Source organism: Hippocampus comes, unplaced genomic scaffold (genome assembly GCF_001891065.2).
Source record: "Hippocampus comes isolate QL1 unplaced genomic scaffold, H_comes_QL1_v1.1 scaffold50, whole genome shotgun sequence".
Taxonomy (NCBI): Eukaryota; Metazoa; Chordata; class Actinopteri; order Syngnathiformes; family Syngnathidae; genus Hippocampus; species Hippocampus comes.
Genome location: NW_017805122.1, coordinates 107,728 through 127,006, shown reverse-complemented (window position 1 = coordinate 127,006; position 19,279 = coordinate 107,728). Strand labels below are relative to the sequence as shown.

The 19,279-nt window shown below is 45.1% G+C and overlaps 1 protein-coding gene across 2 annotated transcripts; it reads left to right on the top strand.

Annotated features, from left to right (window-relative positions):
* Nucleotides 1–343: 343 nt before the first annotated feature.
* Nucleotides 344–19,279, top strand: myo1g (myosin IG). Of its 2 annotated transcripts, XM_019866032.1 has the most exons (22): nucleotides 364–578; nucleotides 1,235–1,443; nucleotides 1,775–1,868; nucleotides 2,195–2,360; nucleotides 2,543–2,596; nucleotides 2,718–2,813; nucleotides 2,962–3,078; nucleotides 3,161–3,367; nucleotides 3,432–3,577; nucleotides 3,684–3,798; nucleotides 3,872–4,042; nucleotides 4,945–5,015; nucleotides 7,660–7,734; nucleotides 7,856–7,988; nucleotides 8,632–8,798; nucleotides 8,887–9,094; nucleotides 9,291–9,514; nucleotides 9,598–9,742; nucleotides 11,790–11,894; nucleotides 12,142–12,255; nucleotides 12,921–13,078; nucleotides 18,902–19,279. In XM_019866032.1, the coding sequence occupies exons 1-22, from the start codon at nucleotides 484–486 to the stop codon at nucleotides 19,062–19,064; spliced, it is 3,033 nt and encodes a 1,010-aa protein (XP_019721591.1). In that variant the 5' UTR covers nucleotides 364–483; the 3' UTR covers nucleotides 19,065–19,279. The 2 variants fall into 2 exon arrangements, with proteins under 2 accessions (XP_019721592.1, XP_019721591.1); XM_019866033.1 differs by lacking the exons at nucleotides 7,660–7,734; nucleotides 7,856–7,988; nucleotides 8,632–8,798; ... (5 more) ...; nucleotides 12,921–13,078; nucleotides 18,902–19,279 and adding an exon at nucleotides 6,160–6,329 and having other exon boundaries at nucleotides 344–578.

Sequence of the window (19,279 nt, the reverse complement as noted above, 5' to 3'; positions counted from 1 at the left end):
ATCATTTAAAAAAAAAAAAAAAAGCACATGTGATCACAAAGTGCCCTGCTTTCCCTGAAAACAAAAAAAAAAGCCTAACCTATTGAAATGACTTTCAAGAAAAGGTCAAGCAGTCTATCCCCTCACCACAAAAAAAGTGCCTTTCATAAAACTCGTCTGATAGTGACAGTTCCGACGCTTTTCAGGAAGAGAAAGCACAGAGGAGGATGCAGAAGTTGCGTTGCTCTTCAAAGATAACCCCCCGCTGTTTATGTATTCCCGCAGATGTGTTTTGAGGCAACAGGCTGACTGACAGGATGACACGCTGCCGCTTGCGGGCGCTCTGCATGACTCAAGCGCGACCACGCCTCCATCACTGTCTACTCAGAAGTCAGCCATACTTCTCTTTTTTTTTTTCACGCACCCTCCCATCCCCGTCACTTTCTGTTCCCTGTACGTCTGTCTTTTTGTTCTGCTCTTATTTGCTGAATCCGGGGCAAAAGGATGGCAGAGATGGAGGGCCTCGAATTTGGGAAGTCAGACTTTGTGCTGCTGGACGAGGTGACCATGGATCAGTTTATGGAGAATCTCAAATTGAGGTATGTGTTGGTAGCAGCGAGGAAGAGGAAGCTATTCGATGTTAAAAAAAAAAAAAAAAGTTTGCATTGTGCCACTCATGGCTCAAAGACCACTTGTCATTTTTTTTCACCTGTCTGGTGAGTTTTGAGATCATGTTTAAGTGTTCAAACCGTAGCTCAAGCTTTAGCGTTGTGCTTTTTTTTTTTTCTTTTTAATGAACGGGCAATACTCTCTCATCCCAGACAGCCACAATTACGAATTAAAAAAGGAAAATGGCTGAAAGTATTGTACGTGCCACAATGACACAAATGCAATAACTGATTAATCAAGCAATTTATGTGAAGTGCCTCTTCACCCAAAATGAAATCAACGAGCCCGCCAGTAGATTTAACAACCCAACTTTCATTTCCTGCTTTCAGTGACTACCGCCACTCACTGTTGTGCCATTTCCTGCCAGCTATTCGTATTCTGCAGCTTTACACACAAAGATGGATTATTGGAACCAAAGTATAGAGACATCCAATTTTTTTGGCGGGGGTGGACACATTTCAGATTCTGGTTTTGTTTTTTGGAGTTGAAAAGGTTGCCCATATGCAATATCACCCTGCATGTGTTTTACCTATGCCTGAATCCACACAGAAAAAGAAACATCATGCGGTCTTTTGTGTGGAGACAGGTTTGAGAAAGGTCGGATCTACACCTACATCGGCGACGTGGTGGTCTCCGTCAACCCGTATAAACAGATGGACATCTACGGGAAAGACGCCATCGACGCATACCGTGGCCGTGAGCTGTACGAAAACCCACCTCACCTCTACGCCGTGTCCGACGCTGCCTATAAGGTCATGAAAAGACGAGCCAAAGACACGTGCATTGTCATATCAGGTCAGTTTCGAAATGAATAGGCTGTCTCATCTCTCGACTGAAGAGCTTCTTTTTCAAGAAACGAACCACTCGGCGGTTTTGGCTCCTGGTGTGGTTTGCAAATTGATTCCACAAATGGGATCAAATTAAACTTCATCTTGCAATTGGAGTCAAATAAGTGCAGTGAGTAGATGAGAAAAGTAACATTACATACCTTCAAGACTAATAAAAGTTGAAATCTATTACAGCAATGCTTTTATTTTTTTATTATTATTTTTTTTAACTCTATAAACAAGTAAAATCTCGCACAGTCACTGTTGGGAAATGTTTTTTATTTTTTTTATTTTTTTAGGTGAAAGCGGTGCAGGGAAAACAGAAGCCAGTAAATACATCATGCAGTACATTGCAGCTATCACAAACCCAAGTCAGAGGGCAGACGTTGAAAGGTAAGACAAGATTGGGCAGTTAAAAAAAAAAAAAAGAAATTCCACCTGTCCGCACAAGTCAAGATAACAAAGTTCAAACTCGGTGCGACCATCTCAACTTCCTTCCTGTGCCGCTATATTACTTGCTGCCACGTTGGATTGCGATCTTAAATTGGTGACATGGTGGAGTGGAAGCTCCGGAAGCTCAAGAACAGATATTCGCTCTCTCAAAATGTGAGGATTGAAGCAAAAATAGGCGATGGTCCTCTTTTCGTGTCAAATAAAATGCTAATAATGTGTCACTTGCCAAATCGTTATGTTCCATTTGCATCCCATTGCTTATGCAGTGTGAAGAACGTGCTGCTCAAGTCCAACTGTGTTCTGGAGGCTTTTGGGAATGCCAAGACGAATCGTAACGACAACTCCAGCCGCTTTGGCAAGTACATGGACATCAACTTCAACTTCAATGGCGATCCCATGGGGGGCCACATTAACAACTACCTGCTGGAGAAGGTGAGAGCAGGAGCGCCTCGTATGTTTGTGAGAGTATTTTCCCCACATCTGTTGTTGTCATGAACATTTCTGTATTTTTCTTTTCCTTTTTTTTTTTTTTTGTGGGCATGACCTACTCAAGTCTCGAAACATTTCTGTATTTTTCTTTTCCTTTTTTTTTTTTGGGGCATGACCTACTCAAGTCTCGGGTTGTTCACCAGCAGCAAGGGGAGAGGAACTTCCATTCCTTTTACCAGGTGGAGTCTCATCATGTCTCGTACAAACTGAGAAGCGGCTGTTCGAATTGAAATCGACCGAACCCCGTATGCGGCGTATGAAACCGATTCAGAGCGCGCTTGATTTGTTGTGCTGTCACAGTTTTTACGAGGCGGATCGCAGGAAACGATGGCCTCGTGTCACCTGCAAAGCGATCCGAGTGCTTACGTGTACACCAAAGAGGGAGCCGCAGCCACTGTGAGTTTATTTCATTTCAGTCTGACGGGTTTGACATTTTATCTGTCGAGAAATTCACACAAACGGGAACCAAAGGGAAACCGGAGTGAAGAAACGAAAACGTCCCGTCTCTTGGATGTATTAACATTTTGTCATTGTCTTTACGTAGACCTGCAACAATGATTACTCAAGCCACAAAGCTGTCGTTCATGCTCTGGAAGTGATTGGCTTCTCCAAAAAGGAAATTCAGTCCATTTATCAAATTCTAGCTTCCATCCTGCATCTTGTAAGTTTCTCAAGAACAGGATTGCCATGGATTGAAGCGGAATACAATTTTAACGGTTGTCGTTTTTTTTTTTTTTTTTCAGGGTAATGTCCAGTTTGGGAGCGAGGGTGAGAATGTTGAAGTTTTGGACCTTGAAGCCGTGAAGCACATCTCAGAGTTGACGGGCACAGACGCCGACGGTGTCATCAAGAGCTTGCTGTACCGCACCGTGGCCACCGGTGGCGGCGACGTCATTGAAAAGGGGCACACGGAAGAGGAGGCCTGCTTTGGGCGGGATGCTTTTAGCAAGGTGCGTCATATTGATGGATTGATTTGATTGGATTAAATCAACCTTCCCCTTTTTCACCGTATAGGCTCTCTACGAGAGACTTTTCGGGTGGATTGTCGGCCGCATCAATGACGTCATTGAGGTCAAAGACTACAACCCAGTGCTTCATGGGAAAAACACCGTCATCGGTGTGCTGGATATTTATGGATTTGAGATATTTGACAACAACAGGTTGGAGTCCTTTTCGTCCTCTTGCAATTCGAGGGTCGTGACGAATTCACGTTCATGCGGCCTCGGGGTGTTTGTTCCATCTTTTTTTTTTGGGGGGGGGGGCCAGTTTCGAGCAGTTTTGCATCAACTACTGCAACGAAAAGCTTCAGCAACTTTTCATCGAGCTGATCCTCCAACAGGAACAAGCCGAATATAAGCGAGAGGGTATCCAGTGGCAAGACGTAAGGAAAATAAATTCAACTTGCTGTAGCGTGAGCTCTCTGACATATATTAATTAATCTTGGTCGTGCACAGATTGACTACTTCAACAACCAGATCATCGTCGACCTCGTGGAGCAGCAGCACAAAGGGCTCATCTCCATTCTGGATGAAGCTTGTCTCACTGTCGGGAAAGTCACAGACACCGTGTGCCTGGACAGCATGGACATCAAATTGGCGCAACACCCCCACTACACCTCCCGAAAGGTGAGAGCGTGACCTCAACTGAAGTGGGGCTCATTGGACAGAAGAGCTTCAAAATGGTGGATATTGTTCATGGTTTGGGATTTTATTATATTTAGTTTTGACTTCGCTTTTGACATTTGTTCTTTCGGTTTGCTTGGCTTTCATTTCTTTTTAAGAGCATGTTTATTTTTTTAAATGCTCTGTTTTAGTTTAGTTGACATTCGTTTTAGTGTTAGTTTTTAATTTAGTACTTTTCTTAGTTAAGATCTATTGTTTTCATTTTAGTTCATGATTGAAAGTTTTTTTTTTCCTGGTTTTACTTTTAGTTTCATTAATATCCATTCACTATAATATCCGTGCATTAAACCCACTATTTTCCACAAATATATGCTTAAAACCGAGTCATTCCGTGTCTCCCATCCCCAAAACTTGCATGTTAGGGTGATTGAAGCAGTCAAAATTTTCCTGCAGTTCTAATGAGGACAATCACACGAGAAAATGCTTGAAAAATCAAAAACAGGACATCGTGTTAACTGCCGTTCTGGCGAAACACAAATGAAACAAACTCAAGGAAAACTTCACATTAGTTCTGCACCCAGGTGTCACAAAATATATTTTTCCTCATTGAATCCCCACATAAAGTGAACCGTAAATAAAAAATGAATTGCCCGATATTCAGATAAACCAAATGAAGCTTCTTAATCAGACGGAAGACACTTTTCAAACCAACTCACCAAAAAGTGCACTTCCGCGTTTCTACCAGTAGAGGGCAGAGTTTCTCTAATGTTCTGCCTTCAGGTTAGACTTGGAATTAAAAAAAAAATCTTCTCAACCTTTAAATGTTTTACATTGACGTTTGTTGTGGGAATTGTATTTCACTACCATGAGCTCAGAAGTGCCACTTTTCACCTCTGCATTTGTAGCTCACCCCGACCGACAAAACCATGGACTTCCAGAAGCACTTCCGGATCCGCCACTATGCCGGAGATGTCACGTGAGTTGCCCATTTCGTGTGTATGTTGTGTTTGTGTTTTTTTTTTGGTCTTGTGTATTTGGGCCGGGCTCGATCCTGGCTGGAGAAAGAGGCAGGATTCAGGAGCATAATCCAACTGATCCTATTAAGAGGTCAGTTTAGGACGTTTGCAGCAGAAACATTTCAGTGGGGTTGTTACTGTTTGTGCACGGTTCGAATGAAATACAGTTACGTCTGTGTTGGACACTCAAAAAAGCTATTGTCGCATGCAATAAAGGGAACGCTTATCAGACTTGTCTTTCAGCTGTGCCGGCGTACTAAATGGCACATTGATGTGGGGAAGGATCTTTGGGATTTCAATTCCACAATCTCGTGGATGTTTATTTTACCATGACCGCAGCTCTGCCTCGCCATCCTTAACTGCTCCTCTTCTTTCATGCGTTTGATGATGCTAAAAGTCACCGAGGCCAGATGGGGGTGGGGCCTTTGGCCATCAGCGCGACCGTGGATTTGGTTTCAGAACAAATCACGCCGCTCACGTGTACCGCCTTCAATCTTGAGAGGGGGAAGGACATTAATATATCGAGTGACCACATGAGGAAACAGGCAGGATGGGGAGTGAAGGAGAATGGCCTGTTGTGTGTTTGACTGATGACATCTAACAGCAGCAATAATCAAGGTTACACTCAAGTAGGATTTGTGTTTTTTTTTTTTTTTTAAACTTTACGTGATTTGATCATTTATATCGTTAGTGAAAAATGACTCAAGAACAAGTGGAACAGATTTTTAAGCAGGCTTATTATTGGTTAAGATCAGCATGTATGTATTATAGATTCAAGTTATTTATTTCCACCACATTCATTGCTTTTATTTGTTTTCCTGAATCCAAGTTATTTTTTCTTTTTTGTGTGTGTCAATATGACAACGGTACGAAATGCAAATGAGTTCGCCCGAGAACTGATTTCCTGTGACTCAAGCCACAAACTCTCAATTGAAAATTGACACGTTCACCCCACTTGACCATAGAATCGGTTTTGGAATGAGGGACAGAATTAACAATGCAACATTTATTTCTATTTTAGTGCAGCCAGTCTGAGAAATGATTGAATGTGTCTGTGTGTGGATGCCCTTGGATGTGCATGTGGTGGATCTTTGTCTCTGTCAGCCACAATTTGGCAGTGTCAGGGCCATGTCCAGGTCACTCCCCGTGAGATGTCACTCCTCCAAGATGGTGCTGCCCACGCTCCATCTCATCTCATCTGAGTCAAGCTTTACTCTGTCGTCTAAATATACCTCCCATACCCTCGAAAAAAAAAAATACCCATCCACCCCAGCTTCCTCCAAACACACACAAGGTTTGACCTACTTTACCCATCCTTTCGTTTCCCTCATTTTTTTTTCCTTCCTCTGCATTATATCAAATTTTACCCGATGAATCATTTGTTTGTCCTGAAAAAGAGAATTATATCTCGTGCACTGAAAACGGCGACACAGTTCGGCTCTTTAGCCGACTGGCTTAATGCGAGCATTGAATAGTATACATGTTTCGGTGCTTGAACGTATGAACAAATGGTGCAGAAACACACATTGACAAACAATATAACAGTACTCATAGTTGTATGGTCTTTATCCCCTGTGTAGAACAAGTCTCGAGTCGTCTGAACTCAACCTATAGAGCACTTTAAAAACAGCCATAGTATAGTGCTCTGGCTTGTACTGCCCCCTAGGTGGCCAAAACCAGAAGGCGCAGCACAATGGTCATTCAAAGAATGCAACAAAAATGATTTAATTCTGGAAGGGCAGCGACCGGGGACAAAATGATTTGAGAGGCGCGCGTTTTGAGTTTTTAAAATTAAGCTTGTGTCTCAAGGCGCCCCCGTACAACCTCTTATGTTGAATCAAATCTCACTTGTCAGCTGGGTCTCATACTCGTCCTTCTTCCGTTGTGCCGACCTTGACCTTCACTTTCATTCGTTGAAGCCATCATGTCATCTCCGGAGAGCTCATCTGATCTTTGCATGTCCTCTACAACCTTACCTGTCCTTCCAAGTGAATGCCGTGACTTGCTCTTATGTTGTTTTCAGCTTGGTTGAAACAAGCCTTTTATGTGTGGGAGAAGTATGTCGACGCCGCCGCCTGTTTGTCATTATTTTTCATTTTCTTCATTAGCATTACAGAGCTTTCTCACTGTCGTGCTGTTAATGAGCCCCAAAAAAAAAAAAACTTATTTTGCATTCACTCCAGCTGGCTTTCCCCCTGTGGATGAACATCTTATGTAATTTGTGCCATGTTGTGACATCTTAACCTCTGGTGCTCAGAAAGCCACCCAAACATTTTGCAGGGAGCAGACAGATTAAATTGGTTGACGGTTCACTTTTTTTTTTTTTGCTAACCCAAGCGTGAGTTGTATTCCTGTTATGGAAATCTGCTATGCAGCATTGCTTTAATCCTCAAGAGTCAGTTGGAACTGAGCGCCAAATCACTCATGAGGTAATGACGTGACTCTGTGTGTAATCTGTGTTACTCGGTCTCACTTCTTTGAATTTGATCATGTTGATTCTTGTCAAAGCGCTTTTCAGCTCGACCCCCCCTCGTTCAATCTGAACTACTTTTAGCCCTAAAGTCTTTCTAATGCTTCCTCTCTCCCTCTCGCCACCTATGACAGATATTCCGTCGAGGGCTTTTTGGACAAAAACAGAGACCTGCTTTTCCAAGATTTCAAGCGCCTCATGTACCACAGGTTCCAAACACGCCATCGCAGTTGCGGCTCTTCAGTAATGAGGCCAAGTTCCCTCTTGACCTTGTTCGTATACATTTAAACCCCTCCCCCCCCCCCCACCTTTTTTTGTGCTCTTTCGAAGCTCCAACCCAGTGATGAAGGAGATGTGGCCCGATGGTCAACTCAGCATCACGGAGGTCACCAAGCGACCGCTAACAGCAGCCACCCTCTTCAAAAACTCCATTGTCGCGTTGGTGGATAAACTGGCCTGCAAGGTTGGACGACCTGCTCGGCTTTCTGTTTGTACACAAATTGCTAGTAATTTGCCAAGGCCGCACAGCTGCACCAAAAAAAATTGCTATGGTGCTCATCAATTAAAAAAAAAAAAAAAAAAAAAAATCAACATCACGGTGAGGCCAAAAACTTTCTTCAAAAATGGAACTGAAACATGGCTTAAAATCATCACTGCATTGTGGCATTGGAAAGCACTTTCGAGTGCCCACTTTGTTTCTCATGGAGGGAGCCCACTGTAGTAGCTGCGCCGTAACATGATAGCGTGGCCCTTGGAGAGAGCCCCCGTTGATGTGAAAGCATTCGCCTGCTACTCCGCCGCACTTCAACGTGCTTTTAATAAAGCGAGATGTTATACGAGCCTCAGCTGTGTTGCACTTCCAGAGGTCAGTTTTCGCAGCTCCTCCGTCACTCGCAGTTAGCAATCGCTGTCCGTCAATCATCCTTTATTTGGAAGGCGCATTTCTGAAGGTGCTTCGCAAGTACATCGTGAACTACAATCAAACGAAACGACTCGAAATAACTAATAAGGAAGTAATCAAATAAAGACAAAAAAAAAAACGTTTGTCAATACCATATGTTAAATCTGTTGAATAAACAAATCGGCACCCGCCTTTTTTTCTTCAGGAGCCGTATTACGTGAGATGCATCAAGCCAAATGAGCTGAAGTCCCCGTTGCTGTTTGACGACGCTCGCTGCCAACATCAGGTGGCCTATCTGGGTCTGCTGGAGAACGTCATGGTGCGCAGGGCGGGTTTCGCCTACAGGCAACCCTATGCTCGCTTCTTGCAGAGGTAAGAGACGTCCTCGACGCATGATGCAAAATAGCCCCGATCGTTACCAGACTTTAAAACGTTCCTGAACAATACCACTTTACTCGAGGTATAAAATGACGTGCGAGTACACTTGGCCCAATCATCTGATGGATTCCGACCGGGAGGCCGTGGAGGCCATCGTCAAACAGCACGGTTTCCAGGACGACGTGGCGTACGGCCACACCAAGCTTTTTGTGCGAACGCCTCGATCCCTCTTCACTTTGGAACAGGAGCGAGCCGCCCTCATCCCCATCTTGGTGCTTTTCTTACAAAAGGTTAGCCGCGTTGGCATTGCTCGCCTTTACGTCTATTTAATGAAATGCGGGACACCGTTACATAAAGTCCATTACTTAACAGTGAAATTAGCATCTCTTTTCTTCCGCTAATGACCTAGTTGGATGAGTGAACAGAGAAGTCTCGCTCGGCGAGTCAGTAACTTATCTCTCCGTTTTTTTAAAAAAATTCACACAGGTATGGCGGGGGGCTCTGGCTCGTATGAGGTGCCGGCGGATGAGGGCCATTTATGCCATCATGGGCTGCTTCAAGCGCTACAAGGTCAAAGCCCACTTCTGGGAAGTGGAGCAGCGCTTCGCCAATGTCAGAAACATGGCCGACTACGGAAAGAGCGTCGAATGGCCGACTCCGCCTGCCGCCCTGAACCAGTTTCACACCATCACGGTTGTGCTGCATCGCAGGTCAGGGAAGGGGCTTTCTATTTTGCTCACGGAATTAGGCTATTTCTAAAATCATCACCAAAGTCTCTTCTCTTTTTTTTCAGGTGGTGGGCGAGACAGATGGTGAAGAAAATCCCGCCGTCAGACGTGCTTGAGATTCGAGCCAAAGTCGCCGCTCTGACTGCTCTTGGCGGGGAGAGAAAAGACTGGGGCTGCAGCAGAGCCTGGGAAAGAGACTACCTAGCCAATGTAAGGATCCCGCACGCAACCCCATCGAGTCAGCTGTTCTCTCGAGGAAAAGCAAACAAAACGAAAGAGAGCACGCTCACACTCTGTACTTAAAAGGTGGGTTGTCAGTGTTAGAACGGCAAGCTTCACTTCACTAATCCAGTACCACCTTAAAAAAAAAAAACCTTAACTCTCTATGTTGCGCCGTATGGAAATACAGTCATGTAGTAGGCCTCAGTGTTAAAAAAATAAGACAGGTTTCATTCCTAAAAGGTTTAATATTATCGCTCGTCGTGGTAAAATTAGGCCCAGTTTGAACATTAACACCGAGCCGAAATATTAGATGATTAAAAAAAAAATAGTACTGAAATGATTCATTTAGACTGTATTGGAAACAAAAGTTAAATAAAAACATGTATTCAAATAAATGTTTACAAACAAACGAACTGTAAACATTCAATGCAAACAGATTGAACTTCAAAGGTTAAATAAAACGGAACTGGATTTACCGAGGCAGTGATTCTTTCAGATGCCACAAGGGGGAGCCGGCCTATCACTTGCATGACACACTTTGCACACTTTGGAGAATCACTGCTCTCGGATCGCAGTTGTCTTGAAATTTCCCCACGCCACAAGCCCTTTTACTGCGTCCTTGTGACTTTAAAGACGGAGACGATAAAAATCGATTGCCTTTTATGTCCTATTTTTAAATTTTTTTTCCCACGTGAGCTTTGCATGCTAAATGCAACCTAAATGACTTGCTGTGTTTTTAGACTCGACGATAATCTTTTATGAAATTCCACGGAGCGCATGTGACAACTCCAGCAAGCAAATAATGTGACCGGGGGGCACTTGTGAGCCCACCCCCCTCTCTCAACGAATCCCACCCTCTGATCTTTGAGTAGCTAATCTGAGCTTGTTTGCGGGGCCACAGGCTTTCGGAGATGCCTTCAGGGAGCGCCAGCATGAATTCGGCACAGTCCTGAATCACTCCTCACATGTGTTCATGACGGCTTGTGACTCAAAAGTCTCATTCGGGGGCCGCCGGCTTCACGTGATTGGAGTTAATTCTGCCGAGACTTATAAATGCGTGTCATTCAGCATGCCCCGTGAAAGAACGAGTACACAGAGGAAAACAAGGAGGGCAAAAGTTTATTTTGTGTAGGTTGTTGTTCACATCAGACAGTCTTTTGCTGATGTCAAGCAGGCATAATTTCACGGATGCAAAAAAGGGTCACACTTAGGTAAAATTGTTTCTGCATGCATCTGTTTTTTTTTCCTTTAGTTGATGGGTTTTTGGTGAATAGGATAAATGGATGTTATTTTTGGGTGTGATTTTGAAGTTTTTTGTTTTTTGTGTGTGGTGAGTGTTAATTTGTTTTGCGGTGAAGTAGAGTCTGTTGTAGTTGGGTTTTTGATGCGATGTTTTTTGGGTGTGTTTTTTTTTTTTTTGACAAAACTTTTTGTCAGTATGCCATTTTTTTGTTGTCTGCAAGAATTTTTTGAGTGTGTATGAGGTTTATTTTGCGTATGCATCAGGGTTTTTTTTTTTTTTTGCAGATGTTTTCATGTTTCAGAGTAGTTTTGGTAGGCAAGGGAGGTTTTTTTGGTTTGAGTGAGAGGTTTTTGTCGATGTGATTTTTTTTCTGGTGTGAAAGAGACATTTTTGATACTTGGTAGTTTTTTGGGTTTTTTTTGCGGGGGAGGTGAGGCAAAAGATGTCATTTTAGCTTGCACAGTAACGTTCATATTGTGTTGCATCAACTCTCCATACCAACCGCATGACAATTTTCTCATCTAAAAAAAAAAAAAGTAATATAATTGGCTGACAATAACCAGACTAGACTGAGAGTGGCAATAAAATCCCCCATTACTGTGTGAAAATGATCAACTCAGCCACAAAGGCATCATCGTGGGCAGCTGCTGATGTTCGCCAGTCAACCAAAAACCTCATCACAGCACTATTTGTTTCGACCGCCTGTCACATACACTGGCCGCCACTGGCTAGTGAGACGCGCACCCGTCCAATCCTTGCAGTTGCAATAATACAAAGCTTTGATCCCCGCAGGTGCGAGACTGCCCTCGATCCAGTTCCGGCTTTGCACGCTTCTCCCGGGAGCTGAGGAACAAAGACGAGTACAGACAAGTCCTTTTCTCGGGCTTCTGCAGGAAGGTGAATCACATGGGAAATGCCCGCAAATGAAAACGTGTTTCTGCTCACTTGCCATCACTGTTCAAGGATTCAAGGAAAGGTTTCGTTCCTTCTCTCATAAACGCATATCGGTAAATGCCAGAATAAAAACAGAGAAGTAAGAAGCAATTACCTGTGTACAGCTGAAGATCCTGTAAATGATTTAAAAAAAAACACTCAAATTATGAGCCATAACCCTTTATATTTTTCTCTCTGTGCTCTTTCGTAGGTGAATCGGTTCAACAAGAGCACCGACCGCGGCGTACTCGTCACAGACGGGTGCTTCTACAAATTAGAGCCAAAGAAACAATTCAAGGTCCTTAAGAGAATTCCTTTGGACACCGTAAGTTATTAACATTCGCTGAATCGTACAGTATGTCAACATGCCTTCCATATTGAATGTGGCAACAGGGAGTGATCGGCGACGATGGCCTCATTTGGTTGGTGCTCGGTTAAAAGTCAACGAACCCATAATTCAACGCACGCTATGTACGGCATGACAGAGCAGCGGTCTACTTTTCTTCAAGTCGTTTATTCTCTTAGCGTCTGACCCGGATACGACTCCCAGCCTTCAGTATGAGCAACGGTGCCTAATGGCGGCTATCTTTAGCCACTCTATTGCTCCTGCTGCTGCCGCTCGATGATGCTGTTTAACCTCTGGCGTGTTTTCAGCGCTTTAAAACCACGACATGCTCGACATGCAGAAAAAACGGGGATGCCGTCGATAACGGTAGCTTGTTGTGAGCCATTTGGGTCTCTAGTCTGAAAAGAGATCATTCATGCCTGTGTGCGTATGGGTGCACGTGAGCAATTAAAATGCTGGGAAAAGCAGCAACCAAGCAGTAGTTAACAAAAAGAAGTAAAAATCACTGAAACGTTTGACAGGGCAGAAACATCAATCTTTTCACAGCTTGACCCCACGATAGGAAAAAAAAAGTTGCTTGTCGAAACGGTTCACGAAAAGTTCACAAGGCTTTCTAACCGCGACTCCTGTGTTGATATTCACAGCTAACAGGACTGAGCGTGACCAGCGGGGTCGACCAGATGGTGGCGCTGCACACCTCCTCACAGGACGACGTTCTGCTGTGTCTCCAATGTGGGGAGCTCTGTCCCAACCGGGACCGTGTCGGCGAGCTGGTGGGAACGTTGGTGGACCACTTTACACGGTCAGTGATACTTTCGGTGCCGGGGAAATAAAATTTCCTCGGATTCACGGGAAATAATCGGAATTCTGCAGCCGTATCAACCATTCCTAAATGTAATTCTTTCCTCTCTTCCTGTTCAAAGGCCTCAACCAAAAAAATAAAAAATCTATGATAGTCACATAATATGCAAATCATATTCTTGGCATTCATCACTGTCACGGGGGGGTCATCTTTGTCCGCGCGCGCACACTTGTTGTGAAATCCCGCCACGGGAACGAAAGCGTCACGCTGGCATTTATCACATCCATCGCCGCGAAATGTGACTGTTGTTTCTCGATGTGATTACAAGCCGACCGCATTCATCTGGAAGATGCGCCCGGTGTGTGTTCTCACACTCCGAAATGATGCGGTTGTACATTTGATTGCTTGGCCTCCGGCACCGCTTGCACACGTCGTTATCACTCGCAACATAAACGATCTGACTCGCTCGTGTCCAGGTTATTTGACTTTTTAATGTCTTTTTTTTTTTTTTTAGGCTAGAGGGCACTTGTGAGGCCCCGCAGTTTTATTAGTTTTAGATTATTGTGTGTGTGTGGGTGTGTGTTTTTTGTTCGCTTGGGATCACTGCGACAGCTGCATTGCGCTTTGCGGTGCTGCGGAGGCACCAGTCGGGAGTCGATGTCAGCCCCCCCCCTCTCCGTCTCCCTTTGTGCCACCATCTGTGGCAAACGGAGAAAGGTTGTGACCCTTGATGAGGCAGCTCAGCAAAAGGAAGCTTTGGAAACAAAGTCAGGGCGGAGTTGTGGTCCCCGAGCCCACAGAAGGTGGCGAGTTGGCGGCATCGAGAATGACACGCTCCCCCGCGTTTGCCTCTGTCAGGAAATGAGATCCCGGAATATGCGAGTCACACGCATGTCATAATTTGGCATTTTGGGGGCGAGCTAAAGAGGATTCTGTAAATGTACATGAACAAGAATAAAATCGACGTACATTCATTCCCGCTAAGTGTTTGCGTGGCAGCCGAGGTGCGGCGTCGCATCAAACTGGGTCATCGAAAGGCATCGTTTGAAGCAGATGTTTAAAATGCGACTTGGAAAATGCGTCATGTTCCCTCGGTGAAACGCGTCCCCTCCTCACATCTTGTGTCAATCTTTCCTGAATGTTCCTCCCCACCTTTCGCCCTTTTCTGCCTGTCTCTGGCTTTCTCTTCCTATCACCTCGTTTCTCTTATCAGCGCGGCCCAGAATGTCAGCACACTATTCGAAATAGTTACAAGGTACATTCCAGACTAAATTTAACCAGAAGGCACATTTTTCCAGCATTTCACAGCATTTGTCTGTATAATGCAGGGGTGTCAAACTCATTTTTGTCACTGGCCACATTGTAGTTACCGTTTCCCTTGGAGGGCCGTTATGAATTTTAGGAAACCACATACATATTTAATCACCTCCACATATTACATACACGGCGCACAACAAATTGATGGATAACTCGTTTTAAAATCAGAAGTCAAGAATAATGCCTGCTATTGTGGATTACAGATGACAATTTGAAATTTTGGTTCAGACTTTAGCAAGCATCATGGAACTTGACATGCTTGATTTGCTTTCGCGGGCCACATAAAATGATTTGGCGGGCCAGATCTGGCCCGCGGGCTTTGACTTTGACATGTGTGGTATAATGTATACTTGCAAGGAAGTCGTGTGTATTGTAGTGGTGGGGGGGTGTCGTGGGTTGAACTTGTGGACCATCTGCTGGGACAGCTGGAGGGACGGGGGGGCGGGGGTGCATGAGTGAGCTCAAGGCGGGATTTAAGGTATGATCTGTCCCCAGCCTAGCGGACAAGCTCGGGTTCGTTGTTTTAAAAGGTGATTTGGGGGATTTTTGGTCATTCCATCAACTTTTGCAGCTTAGCTATAGTCGAGTCTCTTGTACTCTTTTTATGACTATAAAAAGAGCCTCGTGGCTTTAAATTGATCGACATCTTCTGGGTCGCTCCTCCTCCTTTGCCGTTGGAGCGAGTCGTGTCATGTGGTTGAACGGGGCGCAACGAAGCAGCCGCCCGCTGCCCGGCTTGGTCACTGGCGACCTTGTTGGCATCTGACCTCACGCAGCTCACATGCAGACGTGAACAAAAAGCGCCCATTTCAAATGAACCGCCCCCCCCCCGTCCGTGAGTGGCGTTATCCTAGTTCCGAAATAGCCTTCTCCGTTTCTGTGCTTGCCCCCCCCCCTCTGCTTTTTCTCCCTCAGCGGATGTCCTCAATGTGTTTGCCTGTCTGGCCCGACTCAAAAGGCTGCCGAGCTTCTGCCCTCTCATCGGTCAGATGCCCCCCCGCCCCCAAAATCCCACTTCTCGCTCCCTGCTGGTCCCAACTTTTGATTTGATGGATTAGGATCAGTGGTAGTAATGCGGTTTTGATCATATGGCGAGTTACTATAGCAACAGCTTTTAACCCAGGTGGAAGTAAATAGAGTGTAGACGCTGACCTATTTTCTTACTCGGCTCCCAACAACCCGGTGGGTCATGTGATTCCAGGAAGTGTAGTCGTGAGAAAATTCGACTTAATTGCAATAAGAAGTATTCCCACTCCGTGACGTGTCAGGACAGTCTTTTGTGCCGGCATCTCGAAGCCTTCCCGGCTACTGACCTCAAAACAATTCCTTTTTCAAAGAACCTCTTTGTGTATTTCCAACAGCAGTCATGCACCAACTCTAAATTGACCTCGGACCAAAGCGGGACAAACAAAACGCTTTGGCGCTGTGACGACGTGATCACCAAGTCGAAATGGGACCCGGCTGGCGCTGATCCCGCGCCTCAGCTCGATCAAACCAAACCAATCACAAAGGATTGGAATTAGCAAGCATAGTTGTATTGACAAATACTTTTGACTTTCACTCGAATATTTCCTGTTCAGAAGCACGATTAACCCTTTGAGGGACGGCGGTTACCACAATGGACGGCTAACCGTGTCATCGGGTTTCACAGTGCATGAAAAGGTTCACGCAACCTCGAGTGACGTTTGACTCCATTTGACCAATCAAATGGAGCCAGGCAGTCACATGACCACGCCGTTTCCATGGGCCGATATCCTGCACTGTCCCTCTGTGTTTGCGTGAAATTTCGACATAAGAATTTGCTCACCACCGCGCTGCCCCCTTCGGTGTCCTCTCAAGCTGACTCACAGACGTCCTCTTAGATTGGAAGCTCGCGTCTTCAGAATTTATCAACCGCAAGGAACACATCGCACTTGATGACACTTACTGTCCCGTTAATGATTCGGGGCATGTGCAAAATGAATCAACCATGCCAGCGGTCACACTTTGCGCCACTGTTGTTCACATATGACTCACCTTTTTTTTTCTTACCCAGCATGCCCCCGCTGAGAACACTCAAGTGGTCGGTTTCCGCTGGCCGAAATAGCCCAATTGTTTCTGTCAGCAGCGGCGCTGATTATAATGTATAAAATTGTCGATGATGTATGTGGTGACGCCGATACTTAATCCGCGGAGTAATCAGCTAGCTGCCGCGGTTTTATGCCGCCGTTGCCGTGGCGATAATGGTTTCGTGTGGGGGAAGCGATGGTTAAATCCGGCCGTTGAAGTTGAACACCTCCTGGGACTCAATGACACCTGGAGCAGGTGACCCTGAATGGCAGCAGCAACAACGCAGAAGCACGAATTGACGAAGGAGATTGATGGCGTCGATCAATAGGTGGCGCCGTGATGAGAGCCTCCCTTCGGACCTGTCTTCTCTTTGCGGGATGTTGTCAGTCAGTGGCATTATTCGGACTCACTGTCACAAGTTAGTGGAGCCGAAAAAGTTTTCCATTTCGCCCTTCTCACAAGGGCACAAATCGTAAATGCAATCTTACACACAAAGCATTTAATTCACAATTTGAGTGGCTGCATATAAAAAAAAAAAAGTTTATCACTTGATTTTATTGCCGATGTCACATTATTCCCTCGGAGCGCCTCTGCATAAAACCTCGATTTTGATCCGATTGGCCCATAATGGTACAAAACGGCATTAACAACCGTTTCGCGTCACGCTCACTGGCTATGCTTCGCCACACGTTCGCAGCTCGGATGCTCATAAAACAGCCGCTGATTCTCCCACAACGGAGGCACCAGAGGCATGTATTCACATTGCATTCGCTGCACCCTGCTTCTCCAAGCCAGTGACGGAGTGGGGATAGGGAGGGGAGAAAAATGGAGGCCGACTGCTTGGAGGGTGAGAGAGGAAGCCGAAGATGAACCGTCTCTGCGCCCCCAAATCTGTCTCCGGCGCCGTATACGGCACAATAAATTATTCAAACTGCACCGTGTGGATTAGTTCGGCTCAGTGCGGGTCATGTTTTTAAAGGGAATCGTGGCGGCGACGCTTCAGAGACTCGGTCCGGTACAAGCGAATCATCATTTGCACCCCCCCTCCTCCCCCCTATAAGACAAGACTCATATAAATTGTCAGCGGGGGGAAAAAAACCCTCCCAAGAAGGTCTTGTGAATACTCATCAACTGTGATTCATTTAGTTATGAATGAATTCCATTTGATGAGCTGCCACTTGGAATGTTTTGCGTGTGAACTGCTCATCTCATGAAGCCGACGACACGAATAGGATTGTGTTGATATTTTCGGCGCCGTTCCCAACACCTCCAGTTAAAGTACGTCGATGCGCTCGTCAGCCCGACCAACTGTTGCATTCGCACGAAGCAAACCGCCAGGACTTGTATTTGCTGTTTACGTACTTCTCAGGAGGAATTACGCATGAGATGACTGCTCAACAGGGGGCGTGGGTGGGAGTTTTTACCGCATAAACATGGTAGGGTGGAATAGCGGAGGAGGTTTATATGACCAACGGATGCGCATAGAATGCAAGACAATTTTGTTAGCTCAAAATTTCTTATCTTAGTCTTTTCATAATAGTTTACCTTTTAAAAAGTGCAGCTTCCATCAAAGTTTTTTTAAGACTCTTTTCATTTTGTGCAATATGTGACTCACTTTACTTTGGAGTCAGCCAATCCTCCATGAAGCGTCTCCAGTTGGTCCAAAATGCTGCCGCTCTCCTCTTGACTGGTACTCGTAAGAGGGACCACACAGCTCCTACTCTGGCATTCCTTCACTGCCTTCCTATCCATTTTAGAGTTCTTTTTAAGATCCTATTATTTGTTTTCAATTTTTTTTTTTTTTTTTAAATGGCCTCGCCCCTCATTACCTCTCTGAGCTCCTCCCGCCTCTTATGCGCCTGCCCGATTTTACAGGTCTGAGGACCAGACACTGTTAGATGGACCGAGAACTAAGCAAGGGAATCAAGCCTTTTCAGTTTCGGGTCCCTCTCTTTGAAATGACTTTCAACTGAACGTTCAGCAAGCCCCCTTGCTGCCCATTCTTTAAAACTTCAAACTATTTTTTTATTCTTTGGCTTTTGACTCACCATGAGACTTGATTTTGAATGCTTTCGACTGTCTTTCATTACTGTTATTTTGCTCCGCGGAGAGCACTTTGTAGACAGCGGCGGTTGGTTTGAAAGTGCTCTCGAAATACAGTCGAGTGGAGTTGAAAGCCAAGAGGAAGCGGTGGCCTCCTGGGTCATCTTTACCTGACCCTGCTGCAGTCAAACAAGGCACCATTAGGCACGCCACAAAAGACATTTAGGTTTTGACCATCTCCTCCCACCGCCTTTTATTAAAACAACCTACAAGATTTCCTTCGCCCTTGTATCATTTTTGAAAATCCATTTGCCAAAAGTCCCCTGAGGAATTTTATTGATCTACTCTACGATTCATGTTTGTTGCAAAGTTGGATTGATTTCCGTTCACGTTCATCTCTTTTTTGCCTTTCAGTGAAAGAAAAACCTCATTAGCCGTGAAGGTGTGCCCGTCGGGCATCCGGCTACACATGCGCGGCAAACCAAAGACTGTTACCGTGGAAACCAAGGAGGGACTAACTCATGCCGATTTCAAGAAGAGCAAAGAAGGTTTCATTCTACTGGTTCCGGCCAAATGAGGCAGAGACTTTTTAGCCGGTCAGCCGCCAGAACGGGATTTTCCTCCAAACTTGGGTACCCTCCAGTTGAACATGCTTTCAAGTTTAAATCAATAAATGTATGTGTAAACATACAAACAAATGTGATAGCTTTGAGCATTTAGAAACTATTCGAACTGTGAAACGCTTTCCTGAAATAAGTGTGAAGTTTAACGGAATAAATTGTTCAAACGGTT

Excerpts from the sequence above, each read along its gene's own strand:
- myo1g (XM_019866032.1), top strand. The coding sequence starts at position 484 with ATGGCAGAGATGGAGGGCCTCGAATTTGGGAAGTCAGACTTTGTGCTG. Across the intron at positions 2,814-2,961 it reads AAGAGGGAGCCGCAGCCACT|ACCTGCAACAATGATTACTC; the intron begins GTGAGTTTATTT and ends GTCTTTACGTAG. Across the intron at positions 5,016-7,659 it reads CACTATGCCGGAGATGTCAC|ATATTCCGTCGAGGGCTTTT; the intron begins GTGAGTTGCCCA and ends CACCTATGACAG.